General features: G+C 41.4%; 5 protein-coding genes across 5 annotated transcripts in view; 3 read left to right on the forward strand and 2 right to left on the reverse strand.

The window, feature by feature from the left end:
• Nucleotides 1–1528, forward strand: part of rac1b (Rac family small GTPase 1b) — a 5400-nt gene extending 3872 nt beyond the window's left edge. The window contains exon 6 of the mRNA XM_030376826.1: nucleotides 1–1528. This exon is cut by the window's left edge and continues 251 nt beyond it. The gene's annotated coding sequence lies outside the window, so the exon portion shown is untranslated.
• Nucleotides 1415–4692, reverse strand: whr1 (winged helix repair factor 1). The gene is made up of 6 exons (XM_030376815.1): nucleotides 4295–4692; nucleotides 4074–4219; nucleotides 3751–3986; nucleotides 3124–3221; nucleotides 1805–1952; nucleotides 1415–1644 (listed from the first exon to the last, which is right to left on the reverse strand). The coding sequence occupies exons 1-6, from the start codon at nucleotides 4383–4385 to the stop codon at nucleotides 1602–1604; spliced, it is 762 nt and encodes a 253-aa protein (XP_030232675.1). The 5' UTR covers nucleotides 4386–4692; the 3' UTR covers nucleotides 1415–1601.
• A 34-nt stretch (nucleotides 4693–4726) lies between these two features.
• On the forward strand, nucleotides 4727–8692 carry dxo (decapping exoribonuclease). The gene is made up of 6 exons (XM_030376786.1): nucleotides 4727–5345; nucleotides 5628–5854; nucleotides 6036–6255; nucleotides 7127–7262; nucleotides 7648–7742; nucleotides 8070–8692. Exons 1-6 carry the CDS (start codon nucleotides 4885–4887, stop codon nucleotides 8185–8187), a joined length of 1257 nt encoding a protein of 418 aa, XP_030232646.1. The 5' UTR covers nucleotides 4727–4884; the 3' UTR covers nucleotides 8188–8692.
• Nucleotides 8430–12780, reverse strand: slc25a17l (solute carrier family 25 member 17-like). The gene is made up of 9 exons (XM_030376801.1): nucleotides 12486–12780; nucleotides 12272–12332; nucleotides 12031–12097; nucleotides 11470–11624; nucleotides 11016–11132; nucleotides 10607–10752; nucleotides 10323–10418; nucleotides 10157–10239; nucleotides 8430–9680 (listed from the first exon to the last, which is right to left on the reverse strand). The coding sequence occupies exons 1-9, from the start codon at nucleotides 12552–12554 to the stop codon at nucleotides 9533–9535; spliced, it is 942 nt and encodes a 313-aa protein (XP_030232661.1). The 5' UTR covers nucleotides 12555–12780; the 3' UTR covers nucleotides 8430–9532.
• Nucleotides 12781–13136: 356 nt separating this feature from the next.
• On the forward strand, nucleotides 13137–16044 carry anks4b (ankyrin repeat and sterile alpha motif domain containing 4B). Its single transcript, XM_030376775.1, has 2 exons — nucleotides 13137–13468; nucleotides 14595–16044. The coding sequence occupies exons 1-2, from the start codon at nucleotides 13308–13310 to the stop codon at nucleotides 15691–15693; spliced, it is 1260 nt and encodes a 419-aa protein (XP_030232635.1). The 5' UTR covers nucleotides 13137–13307; the 3' UTR covers nucleotides 15694–16044.
• The last annotated feature ends 174 nt before the right edge of the window (nucleotides 16045–16218 follow it).

The raw sequence follows: 16218 nt of genomic DNA on the forward strand, positions 1-16218 counted from the left end.
CTTCTGCCTTTTACAACCCTCTTTCATGACTCGGTAGCAGTACCAACACTTCCAATCAGTTTTTGACGTAGTGTAGTTAGTTTCCAGGACATGACCCTTTATTGCTACCACACACACGCATCTAGTAGCGGCCATAAAATGGGGATGACGATGTGATAAAACTTCCTGTGGCCTTTAGTAGGTAGTGCACTAATGGACCATGGAATGTTTGAATTTGTTCACCCACTGGGATTCCATTTTGTTTGTTTACAGTCGTAGTGGTTTCTTTTGATTGGAAACAGATGTTGCCAAATACATTCTGCAGACATGAAATGCTGTTTTTAAGTAGACAACGCTTTGATGTCTCAAATGTACACCTCCATGTGTAGTGAATAATTTTTTTGCTGCACTACTTTCTGCCGATGGTGGATCAGCTTTGAGATTGAAGGGAATTTATTGGTCGCATTAAGATTTTATGAGTGCAGTCACCGAAGTAAAAAACGGGCTAACTTGTAGTAAATGTATATGAAATGAATGTGCCCATATTATTCTCAATCTACCATTAATGTACAACCATGAGTGCTTCTTATGCCCCATTCCAAGCACAATAACATCATCAAGTGCATCTTTTGAGGTGTCTCAGATCTAATGTTATACGATCTAGAACACAATTGTTTCATTAATTTAACATGGGAACAGGGGGTTCCCAGTATTGTCTGGATATGCCTCTTGGGCCCTGTACACTACAGCATACTGTATTCTTAGTTCCTGTATTAGGTTATTTAACTATATTTGGGTGAAGGGCAACAAAACCAGAGTAGCCTTTGGTCTAAACATGGGCATTTTTTTTACTTGTTTTCGTAGCACAATTGATTATAGCAGTACCATTGCTGGTGATGTCGTCACCCATTGACAGCATCCAAGCTCCTGTCAATTATGGTGTAATATACATTTTTTTTCATTGTTTGGTTTATTTGTTCCTTCACTAAGTTCACTCACTGTACCGTGAAATTAACACTATGAATTTATTGTTTACCTCCTACAATTAACACTACCTTAATCTCCCTAAGAGCTTAGCTTTTTGCAATTCTTAAAATGTATGTGCGTCATGCTGAAATTTATGATTAGAATGCCTTTCTGTTCATGTTGCATATTTACAAATGTATTAACTACTCGATCAGGGTACATGCCCACTGTATGTAATGAGGCCTCACACTCCAGTTTACACCCATGTTGTGACCTTAAGTTTTATGGCTATAGTAATTGAAAGCCCATGTATTGATTGACATGCATTTTTTATTCTTGATATTTATGTTTTATTGGTCATGTAAATTCAGAATGAATGTGAAACACTTGAAAGCGTTGAGTGATCAAGATATCTCCAGATCAGGATCACGTTTGTCTGGCAGACTAGAACACAATGCAAAGGCAAATAAATGCTTAACATGTCAACTTTAATACAAACTATTCTGTAAACCTAATAATGTTCCTTTTAAAATGTATAAACCCACAAGGTTTTATGAAAATAATAAAAAGAAAATCATACATATTCATATGCCTTCATTTTGACATGCATTCACTTTAGGCAAAAGGAAATCATCCACATGTTTGGTCCCAGTTATTCAGTCAACAAAGCGCAGCAATGTCCCTGAAGTTGTTGGAATCCTTAAAAAAATAAAATCACATCCAATTTACAATATTGTAATTGTATAAAGTAATATTACTTTATACAATTGTTAAATATTGCTCCACTTCAGTTCTTGTTTACAAGATATACTTTATTAATCTCAGGGGAAATAAATAATTTGTTTTGAAGCAGACTTACCTTTGAACCAACTCTGCACCTACAATATCATGGATGTGGTATTTCATCTGGAACTTCACTTGAGCATTGGTACGCCTTTCCTCCAGCTGTTCTTTTAATACTTCGCTATACTTTGACTTCTTTATCATGGTGAGCACTGCTTTACGGCCTGATGAAAAAAAATATTTAAGAGCCAGGTTAATGGAACAGAGCACACAATGAAGGAGGAACACATTCACCTTTTCAACAAAGTATGGCATTTTGCATCCAAGTCTTAATACTATACATCTTGTACTATTGTTTATTAGCTGAATCCTCCTCTAGGTTGACAGGCTATTGCATGCGTAACCACTTAATGGCTGATAGGGTTACCTTGTAATTAATTTACACACCGCTAAATTTTTAACTGAAATGCTGAGCTGTTTGGTGCTACTTTATGAAATGGTGATGGCTAGGGCTGGGCGATATGACGATATCATACCGTGGACGATATGAAAGTGTCTACCGGGAGAGATTTGGCCATATCGTTTATATCGAGAAAAAAAATAAAATTATATTGCACTGCACTGACTGAAGCAAGGCAGGTGTGAGACTCACCTGTTAACTTGAAAAAAAATCTCATTTGTATTGAAGAAACAGTTCTATTTTTACTACCAGCTATTTGCACAGCACATAACTTTATTTTATAAGTGCATAATTAGTATTTAAAATATTTGTGTGATGCTGTGATTTTTATTTTATATTACACTGCACTGACTGACAACCAGGCAGGTGTGAAGCACACCTTTAAAAAAAAGTTATTTGTATTGAAAAAAACAGTTCAATGTTTACAAGATGTTTGCACTATATGACACTGCAGTTAATGACAGATTGTTCGCTACTTACTCCTTTGTAAGCATGGAAATTGAAGTTCAAAATAAAAGAAAAAACTGATCAAATGTGAAGTATGGTTATTTTAAGCCATTTATTATTTTAATTAACTTCAAAAATACCATATCGTGATATATATCCATATCGTGATATAAAATTACTCATATCGTGATATAAGATTTTGTCCATATCGCCCAGCCCTAGTGATGGCAAACATGTCCATGCGGGCCTTCACAGCTCCCAGTTACATAAAGCTGGCTGCCCAACAACGATTAGACATTGCTACATGGACTGATGGCACAATGACTTTGGCACAATCCCATTAATACCTGAAAGATCGCATTATTCCTACATCCATTTATCACTACATTCTTGGTCATATGGAAGACAGATTCACTGAAAGCGGTCAGCCAGGCAGGCTGGAATGACAGGAAAAAACAGATGGTGGTCCCTTAGGTCACAACACCCACCCTGTATCAAGTACTTGGTGAATTTCCCAGAGTTGGGGATGGCGAGCCACCAGCTGCCTGCATCCCTCACAGTAAGGACCCCTGACTTCACAAGTTGCCTGGGGAGAGAAAAGCATACAGACCATTTGTGAGGCCGAAAGAAAAACATTCATAACCCATCAAGCAGTTTCAATACTGGTCATAGTTTATAGCTGCATTAGCATTCGGTGGAATCCTTTATTTGGACAAAACCCTGTAGAATATAATGTTAAATGCTTGGACACTAATCCAAACACTAACAAACTATAGAATGTTGGCCAATGCTGAATGCACAGGTTAAAAAACAAAGCCATTAATGTGCATGGCACACTGGCCCAGTGGTTGGGCGCTGTGGAAGCAACTCTAAATCATGCTTAGCTTTTATCTTTATCTTACGATATCCCTATATCCGTTTCCAAAGCGATTTACAGCAAACCGCTTTGTATAATGGATACACATTGTTAGGAATCATGTGCAAGGAGGCCTACAAATAGTCCCCGGACACAGGTGATCAAACCTTTCAGAAGGGAATCAAACAACCTAGTTGTCACTACAATATCATACAATATGTGCACCTATAAAAAAAAATAAGAGCGATTCCATCCATACGTTATTGCAGAGTCTGTGAAGAGGAACTCTTTCAGCATCTGGTCTTTGTTGAAGCTCAGATCCGTACAGGCAGGCAACACACTCTCGAGGAACCTCTCAACCGTTCCTTTTGTGTCTTGGCCCTCTTGTGATGCCAAAACTTTGGCTTTATAGTCCGAAGTGAACACAAGTCCAAATGCATCAGAGTCAAAGCCCAGTTGAAACATCAAAAGCTCTCCCTTTTCCCGAAGTTCGCTCTGTAGAAGAAGATAAATAAAAAAGTGTTTCAATTTTTTTTGTGTTGCTACTGATGGGGGGGGGGGTGAAGGAGATCTTAATATTACCAGTTGCCTGTCCACTATAGTCTTGTCGTCATGTATGCTGTAAAGTTGATGCTTCAGCACAATTTGAGGCAACGTGTCATTGAATATCTTTCTAGGGAACAGCGTCATAAGGTCCAGCAGGGTGGATTTGATGTCCATCGGTCCATCTAAAAACGAATACAAGTCAGCATAGCAACAATGAGAAGTGAAATAAAACTTCAACGAGCCAATTTCTTTCTTACCGTTATTATTGGTAGCCCCAAACTTCTCTGTAAATACTCTTCTTTTCTTCACCTTAAACGTATCCGAAATGAGGGCTCGTTTTCGATTCATAGCTATAATTTGGCGTACAATGCCGTTGACGTGGCCTCAAGAATACAATATCAAGCACCCGAGCATCAGCTGGTCCCTCTTAAGCGTTTGCTAACGCCAAAACACAAATGTTCTACTTTTCATCAGGTCGTAGCTTATATAATGTAAAGCCATGTATTAAGATCGACCATAAGTTAATTTATGATGTAATTTGGGTCGATTCGTTTTTAAATAACTTAGTTATTATAAATAAAAGCAAAACAACGTGTTCAAAACAAACAGTTACAAAACAGACTGAAGCTCTTCTTCTGTGGTGTTAAATGGAGTTTGCGTTTCACACACTCCCTCCCTAGTGGTCAACATGAATTCTGCATTCCGTACACAACCGGAAGTGTTTTTTTAGAACATGTCCAGGTAGCATGAGCTAAAAACATTGGGCTAATAATACGATCGCAATTCGTATTAAGTAGCCTTTTCGGTTTGGAACTCATGCAATACTGTGGGTTGACTGTACGCTGCAATGGACCAACATGGACGCAAAGTGAACCCTCCACCCTCCGGTTACAAAAATCACAGAAGAAACATGGATAATGACACTTTGAGTGTAAACCCTAAACGCTTTAGGCCAAGCCATTCGCCGCACCGAGCTGATCCAGCACCTCTCTCCTCCTCAGCATCTTCATGCCGGGCTTTGAGTACCAGGCGGCAATTATATGAAAAACCCTTTCCAGTTTACAAACAGCCTGTTGAAGTGGGGTCTTTTTCACTGGACTCTGAACGTAGGTTCTTCAATGACGCAAGGCAAATTAGATATTTTGTGGAGCCGCCTTCCAGGCCTGACTTTAACCTAAGGGATGGCTACAAGGACCGGTTTGTAAAGAGAGACGACAGTATAAAGGAGAAACTGGATCACATCCTTCGGTGGATTCTAGCCAACAAATCAAAGCTCGAGTCCCGTGTGGCTGCAGCCTCATCATCACCGTAAGTGCTCTGACTACTCATAAGACGTCTGTATCGTCCAATTTTCTTTCACACTATAAAAGGGATCAACACTACAGTAAACAGAATCACACAGATTCCAAGCACAGCAACCTAGGAGGACACGCCCACTTGTGATGTCAGAAGAGGCATATTTTCAAAACGACTTGTAGCGGCTAATCACACTCACACCTGGTGGTATAATATGTCACCTTTAAAGGTTTATGTTAATGGTCGTTGGGAGCTTGACGTGTGTGATATCGGTCTGTTTTCTAATGCTGTTAGGGCGTTGGGGGTGGACGTTGTCACATGGCGCGGACATCTCACCAAGCTTCTGACCACGCCATACGAGACGCGGGAGGGCTGGCTGCTGGCAGCCACCCTGTTCAGAGGAACCCTTTACCTCAGCGAGGTGGAGACGGAGGCCTCGCGCCGCGATACAGAAAACCGCACGGAGCGGCACCAAGAGATGATGTACTGGGGCTACAAGTTTGAGCAGTACCTATGTGCAGGTAGGCCAACGTACACCTGTAGGTTTAGGACATGGTTCTGCATAATCTACAAAACCCGCCATTGCTAGACGCTAGACCACTCAAAGTAGGAATTGCTTTCCCTTTTGATAAAGGGTTATGCTAAAATAGATAGTAATTATGATGACGAGTACATGTGATATGTGTAATCTTGACTCCGTAGAGGACATGAAGGCCTCCCCAGACCCAGGCGGCGTGGTAAATACCAACGAGGCTTTCTGCACCGTGGTCCAGACCAAGCTGGCCGACCACAAGCTGCTCTTCTCAGGCGAGGTAGACTGCCGGGACAGAGGGCCCAAGTCCCCTGCCGCCCCTGCCTGCTACATCGAGCTGAAGACCTCGGCGGAGATCTGCACGCCCAAACAACGGAGTAATTTCCACAGGTAGGCGGTTTCTGCGGCTCTTCCTGTCTGTAGGAGAGCTGCACTCTATTGTTGCTTTTCAGTCATTTAGCAGAAGCAGGTTTCCAAGAAGCATCCATAGTCATGAATGATTTTAGATACCTTTATGAGCAGGTAGCGGTTGGGCGTCTTGCTTTATCTGCTCTACAGGGTGAGTGTGGAGGTCAGGGTTTGAACCAGGAACCTTTCGGCTAGGAGTACTCTTGAACCACTTGGGCAGTTTATTCAGACGCTTTATAGGTCATTTGAACTCATGCATTTCACCTAGATCACTGATTCATATTGCAACGGTAGAAAGTAATGCAAGTGTAATATCTGTGCGTGCTTTGTGGATTAATAAAGTATTTTACTTATGCTAAACGTGAACCTCCTAAGATGGCGCAATTTGATTTGTTCGCTGTCTTGAATATTGGGCAATATCTAATGATTGAGATCTCAAACTCAGGATATTGTTTTCAGCATGCGTGACGGTCATCTCGTCACGCTAATAGAAACAAATGAACCTCTAATAAAAACGAATAAATCTTGGCAAAAGGTGTTATCTTGTTTCTTTTTGGAGTGTTCACGTGTAATATATACTAAACAATTATTTACCTCAGGCTCCTTGAATAGTGGGGAATAGCCCCAAAGCGAACAAGGCTTTCCAGGTCGGGAAGGATCTCTAGTTATTTGATCCCGTTCATTTGCTTGCTTCCATGGCTGCAGCATGCTGTGTATGCGTGCCCATTTTTTAAATATATGGCAACCCAGGGTCTGAATCATAACACATAGGCCAACAAAGACATGTGTTTGAATTTCAAGTTGTTTATAAACCATATCCTTCCCCATTATTGGTGGTTGCTTTTGTCTTCAGATTCAAGCTGCTCAAGTGGTGGGCCCAGTCCTTCCTCCCGGGAGTCCCTCGTATCGTCGCAGGCTTCCGGGATCCCGACGGCCTGGTTGTCGGGACGGAGACCATTCAAATCTCCCAGATTTCACATCTTATCAAGGTACTGATTGATCCAGCCAGGGCCTGATCATATTATATTGACAACTAGGGTGTTTGACTCCCAGCTTAAGGGTTTTTCATTAGATCGCTTGTGTCCGCAGTCTACCTGTAGGACTCCTTGCACAAGATTCCTAACACTCTTTATGTATTATTCAAAGCAGTTCATTCTTAATCACTTTGGATAAGATATATAGAGGTATAGTAAGATAAATATAACTGAATTAAAAGGTTTTATTTAGAGATGCTTGATCACTGGCCTAGCCTGTCATACCCATTGATGGCTGATTTTTAACCTTGGCTCATTAGGAAGGTCTCTGCGCTAAATCGACTGCACGTCAGAATGGAAACTTCATGGCCCTGTATTCTGTTTTATGACATTATTTCAGAATGAATACAACTGCTGGAAACCCACCGTGTGTATGAACTTCTGCTGTGAGTTTCTGTCCTTCGTCCGGACGGTGGTCAGAGAGGACAGCCCCAGGTGAGCCACAGTGGTGTGGAGAGATATTTGGTGTGCTGAAGGCCAGAACCATAATACCTAAATAATCACCCAAATCCTAGCTCAAATGTCAGGGGATAAGAATTATCAGGTAAAATTGGCAAAGAAAATAAATCGGACGGATATGGGGTTGGACTGTAGATCAGGTTATATTAGCTTGAAGACATACCTTATAAAAACATACATAAATGATGCAAATATAAAAAATACAATGTTTAGTCATTTTAGAGGGAACATTTAAAATGTTCACTGCATTGATCCTCCTGTGATTGATCAGTCCTTTAAGCGAGTGAATCATTTCCCCCCCAGGGTGGTACATCTGTTCTCCTGGGACCCCCACCAAGACGTTACCTACACCGTTCACAGAGACTCCAGCTACTGCTTCCTCCCTCCCTGGTATGTGGAGGGGATGGCGTCCCCACACTGACCACAGCCGAACTAGGCCCCTCCCCTTGGGGGTCAAACCCAACTGGTTGTCCTCCAAGAGACTGTCTGTCAATGCCAGCCTACTATTACCAAGAGACTTTGATCACCAATTTGTTGGTCTGTTTAGCAGAGGTGGCTAGATGTGGCATCACTAGGCATATGTGATGTTGTGTTCTTCCACAAGAATGAAATTATTATTTTATTAAGGTAACAGGACCGTAATAACAGAGCAATGCCACTGTATGCTTTGGTTCTCCCCTTTTAATCCCAGGCTCACAAGCAATATGTTTCTGTTCCAAAACAATTGTACAATCATCAAGACATTAGTAAACGTAACCTTAACAAAGGCACATGGATTATTACAATAACTCTTCATGTACTTATTTCGTTAACATGATTAAATATCAGTAAATGTGAAAGGGTTAGTAAAGTAGGTTTGTGGAATATTACAATAACATAATGCGACTGTGTACTGAATTTTATAATAAATTATATGTGAATTTTTCTAACTATTTGATTATTACTGTTGAGGTTGCCTGAGGTGTAATGAGAAATACCTTTTGTAAAGACAAGTTAGACAAGTTAGAAAAACAGCTTTAGCAAACAATGAGAAAAAAAATCTACTCAACATTTTCTCTCCAAACGTAAGACATAATTTGAGGAGAGCGAACTTACAGAAGATCAGAACATAAATACATAACCCTTTGGTCTTTTTGCTATACCCAGTGTATAGTTATGAAATTGGGTAAAGCCATTGGCTGACTTGCACCCAACATAACAGTTAACGTTGGAGTGACAACTCGTGAAGCAGTAAGATAGTTCAAAAGACAACACACAGAAATAATAAATTAACAATTTTTTAGTTGAATTAGGATAAACACTCTTGTTTGATGTTTGTTATTAATAAGAAACCACATGGAGTGTTTTCCTTTCAATTTACATCATAAATGTATATTGACATTAGTAAAAAAAAATCCCAAGACAAAAGGGACTATTTTATTAAAAGCCAACCCCTAGAGCTCATTTCTCATTGGCTATGGATAAAGAATGATAATCTGCAGACTGTATCAGCTCTCCAACCCCAAACTCATCACCACGACAGATTTCATTAATAAAAACGCTTACTACGGTGTAATCGTAAAATTTAGTTAATTAATTGAGGGTGCCACCAGAGGGCGGCCCCTAGACATTTGCCGCCCTAGGCGATTATTATTATTTTTCTCCCTCCATGGGTCCCTCAAGGCGTCTGGGCCCCGGTGCAGTGCACCGGTTGCACCGTCGATATTTACGCCACTGGCAAGCACATCCCAGGGAAGCAATTAAAGCGGATAGAGGGGTAATGGTCATCAGTGCTTCATGGCCTTGTTGATGCGCATCACTTTAAACGTGGCTGTGGTGATCTTCTCGTACACCACAAACATGAGGGCTGCCGTTAGCACCGTCTGCAGCAGCTTGGCCTCCAGGCCTTTATACAGGCCAAAGAAACCATGTTTCCTGTGTTTAAGAGGACAGATTTCAGACAACTTCAAAAAGCTATCCTGTAATATGTGTGTGTTATGGCACTAATAGGCTTTCATCACAATATAAATATTATAGTAGGAGGCAAAAAAAGGTGTAGCTCATTCGTTTTATCTTGGGTCTGAAATACTACGGTCACGTGGGATTACATCTGCTTTCTTCACTAACCTGAACCATATTAAAAAAGTTGAAGCCGTTCTAAATGTTAAGAAAATAATGACTTGATTCTCTTGCTGAGCTAATGGTTACCAACAGGCTTGAGTGAGCCAGCACCATGTAACCATAGCTACAGTCCCATACATTTAGAGTTTTGAACACAAACGTAATGTTCATTACAATTGAATTATCAATTTGATTCATAAAGCACAGGTGTGATGCATGGATAAAACAATGACAACAGCGGGCCAAAGATCCCTGATCCCTGGGCTAAGTTAAAAAAAGCCTTTACTTACTTTATTCTATCCATCAGCAGAGCCACTATGCTTCGCAGACTTGCAAATGCTCCTCCCTTACCATCGCCCTTATACTGGCCAAACTGGTGAACAAACAGGTCCATTTCAGGATTCCATGGTTACAGATAATGGATATTGTTTAATTTAGATGCAGTCTTAGTTTTACCCTGAGAATGGCCTGCACTGTCTGCAGAGGATAGGTTCCCGTGGTAGCAACAGCCTTGGCAACGGCACCAATCACAAAGATTTCTGCCGATGTTATCTGTAACACACACACTTTTTCAATACGTAAATGAACACATCTTCATGTTATAGCCTTAAACCAAAATCAATAAACCTACAGCTAGAATAATAGCTAACAACAAATAGCTTGTTGACCTTTGGTTAAAAAATAAACAAGGAAAGTAAACAAGGATCCCAGGGGGAAATTGTCTCTCTCCTTCTCCTCACCGCCCGTCCCCCTTTGCCCGCCTTCCTCTTCATGGCCTCATAGAACATGAACTGCACAGCTGGGTTGAAGACCAGGATGAGGGATGGCAGCATGCTGTTCCACAGGGTGGCCACGCCCTCTTCTGATACGATTCGGTAGAAGGCATCTGGGAGGCAAGGGAGGGGGGGGTCAAATATAAGATAGAGTGGATATACTTTGTCCATCCCAGATGGGAGACTCATGTGTCATAGCACAAAGTATAATACAGTATTAAGAACAAAAATATTCTTTACCAATATCTATGCATGATAGAGATCATTGACAGCTGTGATAGACTTGGCATTAGGTCTCTGCTACATTATTGAAAATAACACTATAATAATGCTAAGATGGAACCAAGCAATGAAACAATGGGACCAAGCTACCCACCGAAGATTCCTTTGTAGTGTGTCTGCCGGAGGTCCTCGTTTCTGAACTTCGCCCCCTGTAGCTTCAGCCGCGTATTGACCACCCACATGGGTGTGGTCAGGATCACATTAACTGCCCCTGGATGAAGATCATACAGATGTCAGCCATCTAACTGCAAGCCCCTTTCGACTCCCAGCTATCTGCTGTACTCTTACCACCACGTGCTCTCCAAAAGACTGAATCAAGGCCCCAAGATGCATCTAAAAATGTACTAATGAGTAGACACTTTGTAAAGTAAATGGACTTGCTCGTAAAGAGTGAAATTTAGATACATGTCTATAAGGAGCAGGAAGAGGATTGGGCATTTGTCTCAAAGATGCCTGCAGTTTGGCGGCAGAAATTGGGGTAATATATGCCACTGGTTAGACACTGTCGGACTATCTTGAGTCTGATCCCTTCTGGAGGGTCTTCTAACCTGACACAACGCCCATGAGCAGGTCTGTAGCCGGCCTTGGCCTCCCCGGGCCTGCACTGGCCAGCTTCTTCAGAGTGTTGAAGGTGTAGAAGTAGACAAAGTTGGAGCAGCAGAGACTGGAGATGACTGGGAACCATCCCCTGTATAGAGACAGTCTGGAAAACAAGCAGTCGTTATACATGTCGTGTCCCTTGAGCATGACATATGTTGAACGTTTACTTTATAGACTTTTTTCCAATGTGTCTAAACAACTGGAATTACGTTCAATGAGGGTTTTAGTATCCTACTTTTGTTCGACCATATTTTGTCATTCATTTTTAAATGTACTGTATGTAGTGCATTATAAATAATGAAAATGTGATTCAAATGAATGCTTGTGTTTTTGTTCGTGTGTGGTGTGTTTATTGCAGTGTATTATGTGTAACTGCAATTTCAACTGCAGTAGATTTTTTCAAATAAAGCTAAGGATTTGGACTATGCACTGTAGCACAAAAACTAAAGCCCTGACCCCGAAGGAAAAAGTGGTTGCTGAGAGATTATGTGTTATGAAACACTACTCACACGCCTTCCTCCTTTGCTATCTCAGCCAGGATGACTGGGGTTGATTTCGATTTTCGATTTTCATCAACTGAGAACACATTTAAAGTGAAACTTTATATACAACAATCTGAAAGTAGAGCACCATTAAATAAGGTGTTTAATAATACCAACAAGAGATTTTGAATCAATAGACTGTGTGCACAGGTTTAGAGCTCAGCAGGGCTGCTATCTTTTGGTCTCTCCGATAAGACCCCCAACTCACCCTGTAGTCGAAGCCTGGCTGTGTCCAAAGGAAAGAAGACGCTCATTGCTGTCACGCTTCCCTAAATTGGCGACAATCAAGTGTAATGTTTAACTGACGGACAAGATAATAAGTCAACCAATCTTGTTGACATCACTAATGGATGAAACATTCGAACAAAAAGTACAAATAAAAATGTTTTAAATGGTTCGTGTGTGTGAATGTGTTTTCTCACCACTGCCCCCGCTACCGCATGAACGAGCGTCTCGTAGGACAAGATACTAGATGGACCGGTGTTTGACATTTCTGCACTTGCTAAACTAGGATAAATAGCAAACAATATATAAATAAATGGGTACAGAGCGATTTATGAAAACTTGGTAGATATATGATATGGTCCCTCTTTGTGTTGAGTTAAGCAAAACCAAAACAATGGAATGATCTGAAGTATCCCAACTGTGAGAACTGGCGAGTCCTTCTGTGGTAACCCTCCCCTGTCCGAGACGAGAGTGCAAGGCGATAGGCGGGGACATCGCCATCTATTGAGGAGGAGTCTGTTGTGTCATTCTATAAGCAGTAGTAGTTCTCATCACTCTAAACATTTTTGATTTCTTTGACTTTTACTGTTAAATTTAAAATATAGTTCAATATCAATCTTTTTCTGATGCAATGAACGTGAACTTGATCTTTCAATTATATTAAGCTTATGAAAAACATTTAAAAAGAAAATAACTTGTTTACCAACAAGATATTTTATAAAAAAAAACTTTTCAAGCACACAATGACGCTTGGAATCAAAGGTCCATGGCGTGTGGCTTGCTCCTTGGATGCCACGCAGAGACTGGACTTTGCCTCTTTTTTATAGCGGGCAGGGAATGCAGCAATTACGTTCACGCCCAGTCCTACTCTATTTGCCATTCTCTTGTGTGCTTCCAGTCAGAACAATTACCCAAAATGACGGGCTCCTTCCAGAACTTTTAAATTATTACTGTTTTATTTATTTTTTTAAGGCAGTTGTGATACATAGGATATACATATTTAGAAGGGGAGATTAACAATGTCTAGGTACCATAAAGCTGCGATTGACGGGTACTTGGATCTACTGAAGGAGGCCACGAAAAAGGACTTGAACACACCGGACGAGGATGGCATGACACCCACCCTATGGGCTGCCTTTCACGGGCACGGCGATGCCCTTCAGCTGATATGCAGTCGGGGGTGAGTTAAAGCCCCCCTTTGAGAAATAAAAAAATCTAGGAACAACAGATTGATGATAGTTCGGTTTTCACACAGAACCATCATTATTTTCCTCTTCCTCTAAATATATGTCCATTTTAATATATAGGCTATGTTGCACCTATTTATAAATAATGCTTTAGGCCTAATATTTAGCCTTCATAGATAGACGGCTTTTGTTTTTGTAATTAGGCCTTAGTGTTAGAAATAAAAAATGGAACTTTAAATGTTTAGTAATCCTACATTTTGTCCTTGTTGGTCATGTTAAGTTGAGGATGTGGCCTTATTGAGCTGTTGTCATCACCATACTATAAACCTGTATGTTTGGTCCTATGCTTAACTTTAAGTTTAATCTCTAATGTTTACTTTGAAAGAAAGTAAACTAATCCTCCACTGTATGGACTCTATCATGCACTGAGCCAAATGTTAAATCATCCAAAGCCTGTTAAACAAAAGACCCCTTCATTCATAACCTCCCCCAACCCCCCTCTCTGTCTCTCTCAATATAACAAATATGTTCTCCAAAGTCTTACTGCAATGAGGCCCAAAATAATAAATCAATTAAATCTTATATATTACAACATGGATGACCAGGGGGCATAATTCTGTGTACCATATTTTAGTTATAGCCTGTGGTCATAAATACCTTCTGTTTGTTGAGTGATATCCACAATGTTGCTATGATACCAACTAAATTATTTTTATTGCAAGAGGTATAGCAGGACTTTCATTCTTAATAGCTCACTCATTAACCTTCGTCATGTTGAGATCTCAGTGTCATGTGTTATTTTGTTTCTTGACCTTTTATTAGTTTTAATAGTATACTCCATCTCTGCTCAACTGAATGTTAGTGCAAATGTAGATGCAGAAAAAAGAATATATATTTATACATAATATATATAATGTATTTTGATGGGCTTCTTAGCCTTCATTCATAGGACAGTAGGTTGAAGGAGAAAGGGAATGAAATAAACCATTGTCAACCATCACAGTTATCTGGTGCTACATGAGCTCACTGATAACTCTTCGTCTTCGTCTTCGTCTTCTTCTTCTTCTTCTTCTTCTTCTTGATCATCCTCTTCCGCTTCCTCTTCCTCTTCGTTTGCAGCGGAGACCCAGACAGGTGTGACATCTGGGGAAACACACCGTTGCACCACGCTGCCAACAATGGCCACATGCACATCCTCAGCTTTCTGGTCAACTTCAACGCCAACCTTTTCGCCCTGGACAACGAATTCCACACGGCCATGGATGTGGCCGCGTCGCGCGACCGCATGGACTGCGTGCGCTTCCTGGACGCCTCCGCCTCCCAGCGTACCACCAAGGACCCTAGGCGAGTGGCGAACCTGAAGAAGGAGGCCACCAAAGAGGCAGAGAAACGAGTAAAGCTCTGCGAGAAGGTCAAGAAACGCCACCAGACCAAGATGGACAAGATGTACCAGACCAACAGCGGGTCCATATCCAAACACGGCACCGGGGCGCAGACATCCACCACGGGCTCCCTGTCCAATGAGCAGTTCTCCCAGCTCATCAATTCCAAGCCGTCTGGTTCACTCTCAAAAAGCGTCATGGGAACCCTGCAGAGATTTGGGAAGAAAGATAAGGGGGGCACCTTACCAAAAGGGGGAGGGGACGGGAATGTCGTCTTCGGGACCCAGGGGAACCCAGAGTTTCTGGGCGTCTTCAGCGAGCAGGAAGAGAACGAGGAGGAAACGGAGGACGCCCACAGGGGCGAGGATGACGCGGAAGGCGCCCAAAACAAACTTTCCATCTTCAACCGACCTGGCCTCGGGGGTCTGACCTTCATGAAAAAGTTGGGTTCGGATGCAGACGACATGCCCAACGAGAGCAACGAGAACCTGGGCTTCCTCGTCCAAAACGAGATCTTCGGGGCGGGAGACGACGATGGAGGAGCCGGTGGCTTCGACGCCGACGTTCCCTGGGAGCAGGACGAGCTGGGGCTGGACGACGAGCTTGACGAGGAGACGTCCCCTTTGGACACCTTCTTGTCGACCCTCTCCCTGCAGGAGTTCACCATGGCGTTTAACCGGGAGAAGCTGGACCTGGAGGCACTCATGCTCTGCTCCGACGATGACCTCAAGGGCATTCGCATCCAGTTGGGCCCGAGGAAGAAGATTCTAGAGGCGGCTGCTCGCAGAACAAGTGCACTTTCAAGTCCTGGCAAAATGAAAGTCACCGTCCTGTGATAGGATCGGAACTATTGAACTGTTGATTAGCAATGCTGTTTAAATATAAAAAACAAATCAACCACTATGTTTTTCGGCATGACCCATGTGTCTGTATTTTAATAAAATAGTGAAAGTTGGTGACACAATTCATTTAATAAAACGTATTTAACAGATAATTTGTCAAATGTGTGAGGATGTTGATATTGTCAGAAACCCAGGAGGGTTTAAACCGCAATATGAATGTCATGTATTATTATACCTGGCATTAAGGTTAACCACAACATATGGCAAAAAGCCACATACAAGTAAAATGAAATAATCGACTTGATTGCGTGTTGATTTATTATTGAATAAAATGTATTTCACAGATGTTTTGTCAAATGTGTGATTATTTTGATAAGGTCAGGAACCCAGGAGGTTAAACCATGACATGAATATCGTACATCATTACACCTTGCATTAATGTTAAGCATAACAGACGGTAAAAAGCTACAAGAACTTCTACATAATCTACTTTGTTGCTATGGCTACAATTTAAGAAAG

The sequence above is a fragment of the Gadus morhua genome, chromosome 2 (genome assembly GCF_902167405.1).
Source record: "Gadus morhua chromosome 2, gadMor3.0, whole genome shotgun sequence".
NCBI classification, from domain to species: Eukaryota; Metazoa; Chordata; class Actinopteri; order Gadiformes; family Gadidae; genus Gadus; species Gadus morhua.

Coding starts and splice junctions, on each gene's coding strand:
- dxo (XM_030376786.1), top strand. CDS start 4,885: ATGGACCAACATGGACGCAAAGTGAACCCTCCACCCTCCGGTTACAAA. Junction 5,346..5,627: donor GCTGCAGCCTCATCATCACC/GTAAGTGCTCTG, acceptor TAATGCTGTTAG/GGCGTTGGGGGTGGACGTTG. Junction 7,263..7,647: donor AGATTTCACATCTTATCAAG/GTACTGATTGAT, acceptor ACATTATTTCAG/AATGAATACAACTGCTGGAA.
- slc25a17l (XM_030376801.1), bottom strand. CDS start 12,554: ATGTCAAACACCGGTCCATCTAGTATCTTGTCCTACGAGACGCTCGTT. Junction 11,625..12,030: donor ATAGCAAAGGAGGAAGGCGT/GTGAGTAGTGTT, acceptor CTTGTTTTCCAG/ACTGTCTCTATACAGGGGAT. Junction 10,753..11,015: donor ACACTACAAAGGAATCTTCG/GTGGGTAGCTTG, acceptor CTTGCCTCCCAG/ATGCCTTCTACCGAATCGTA.
- whr1 (XM_030376815.1), bottom strand. CDS start 4,385: ATGAATCGAAAACGAGCCCTCATTTCGGATACGTTTAAGGTGAAGAAA. Junction 4,220..4,294: donor TGGGGCTACCAATAATAACG/GTAAGAAAGAAA, acceptor ATTCGTTTTTAG/ATGGACCGATGGACATCAAA. Junction 1,953..3,123: donor CACCAAGTACTTGATACAGG/GTGGGTGTTGTG, acceptor TTTTTTCATCAG/GCCGTAAAGCAGTGCTCACC.
- anks4b (XM_030376775.1), top strand. CDS start 13,308: ATGTCTAGGTACCATAAAGCTGCGATTGACGGGTACTTGGATCTACTG. Junction 13,469..14,594: donor CAGCTGATATGCAGTCGGGG/GTGAGTTAAAGC, acceptor CTTCGTTTGCAG/CGGAGACCCAGACAGGTGTG.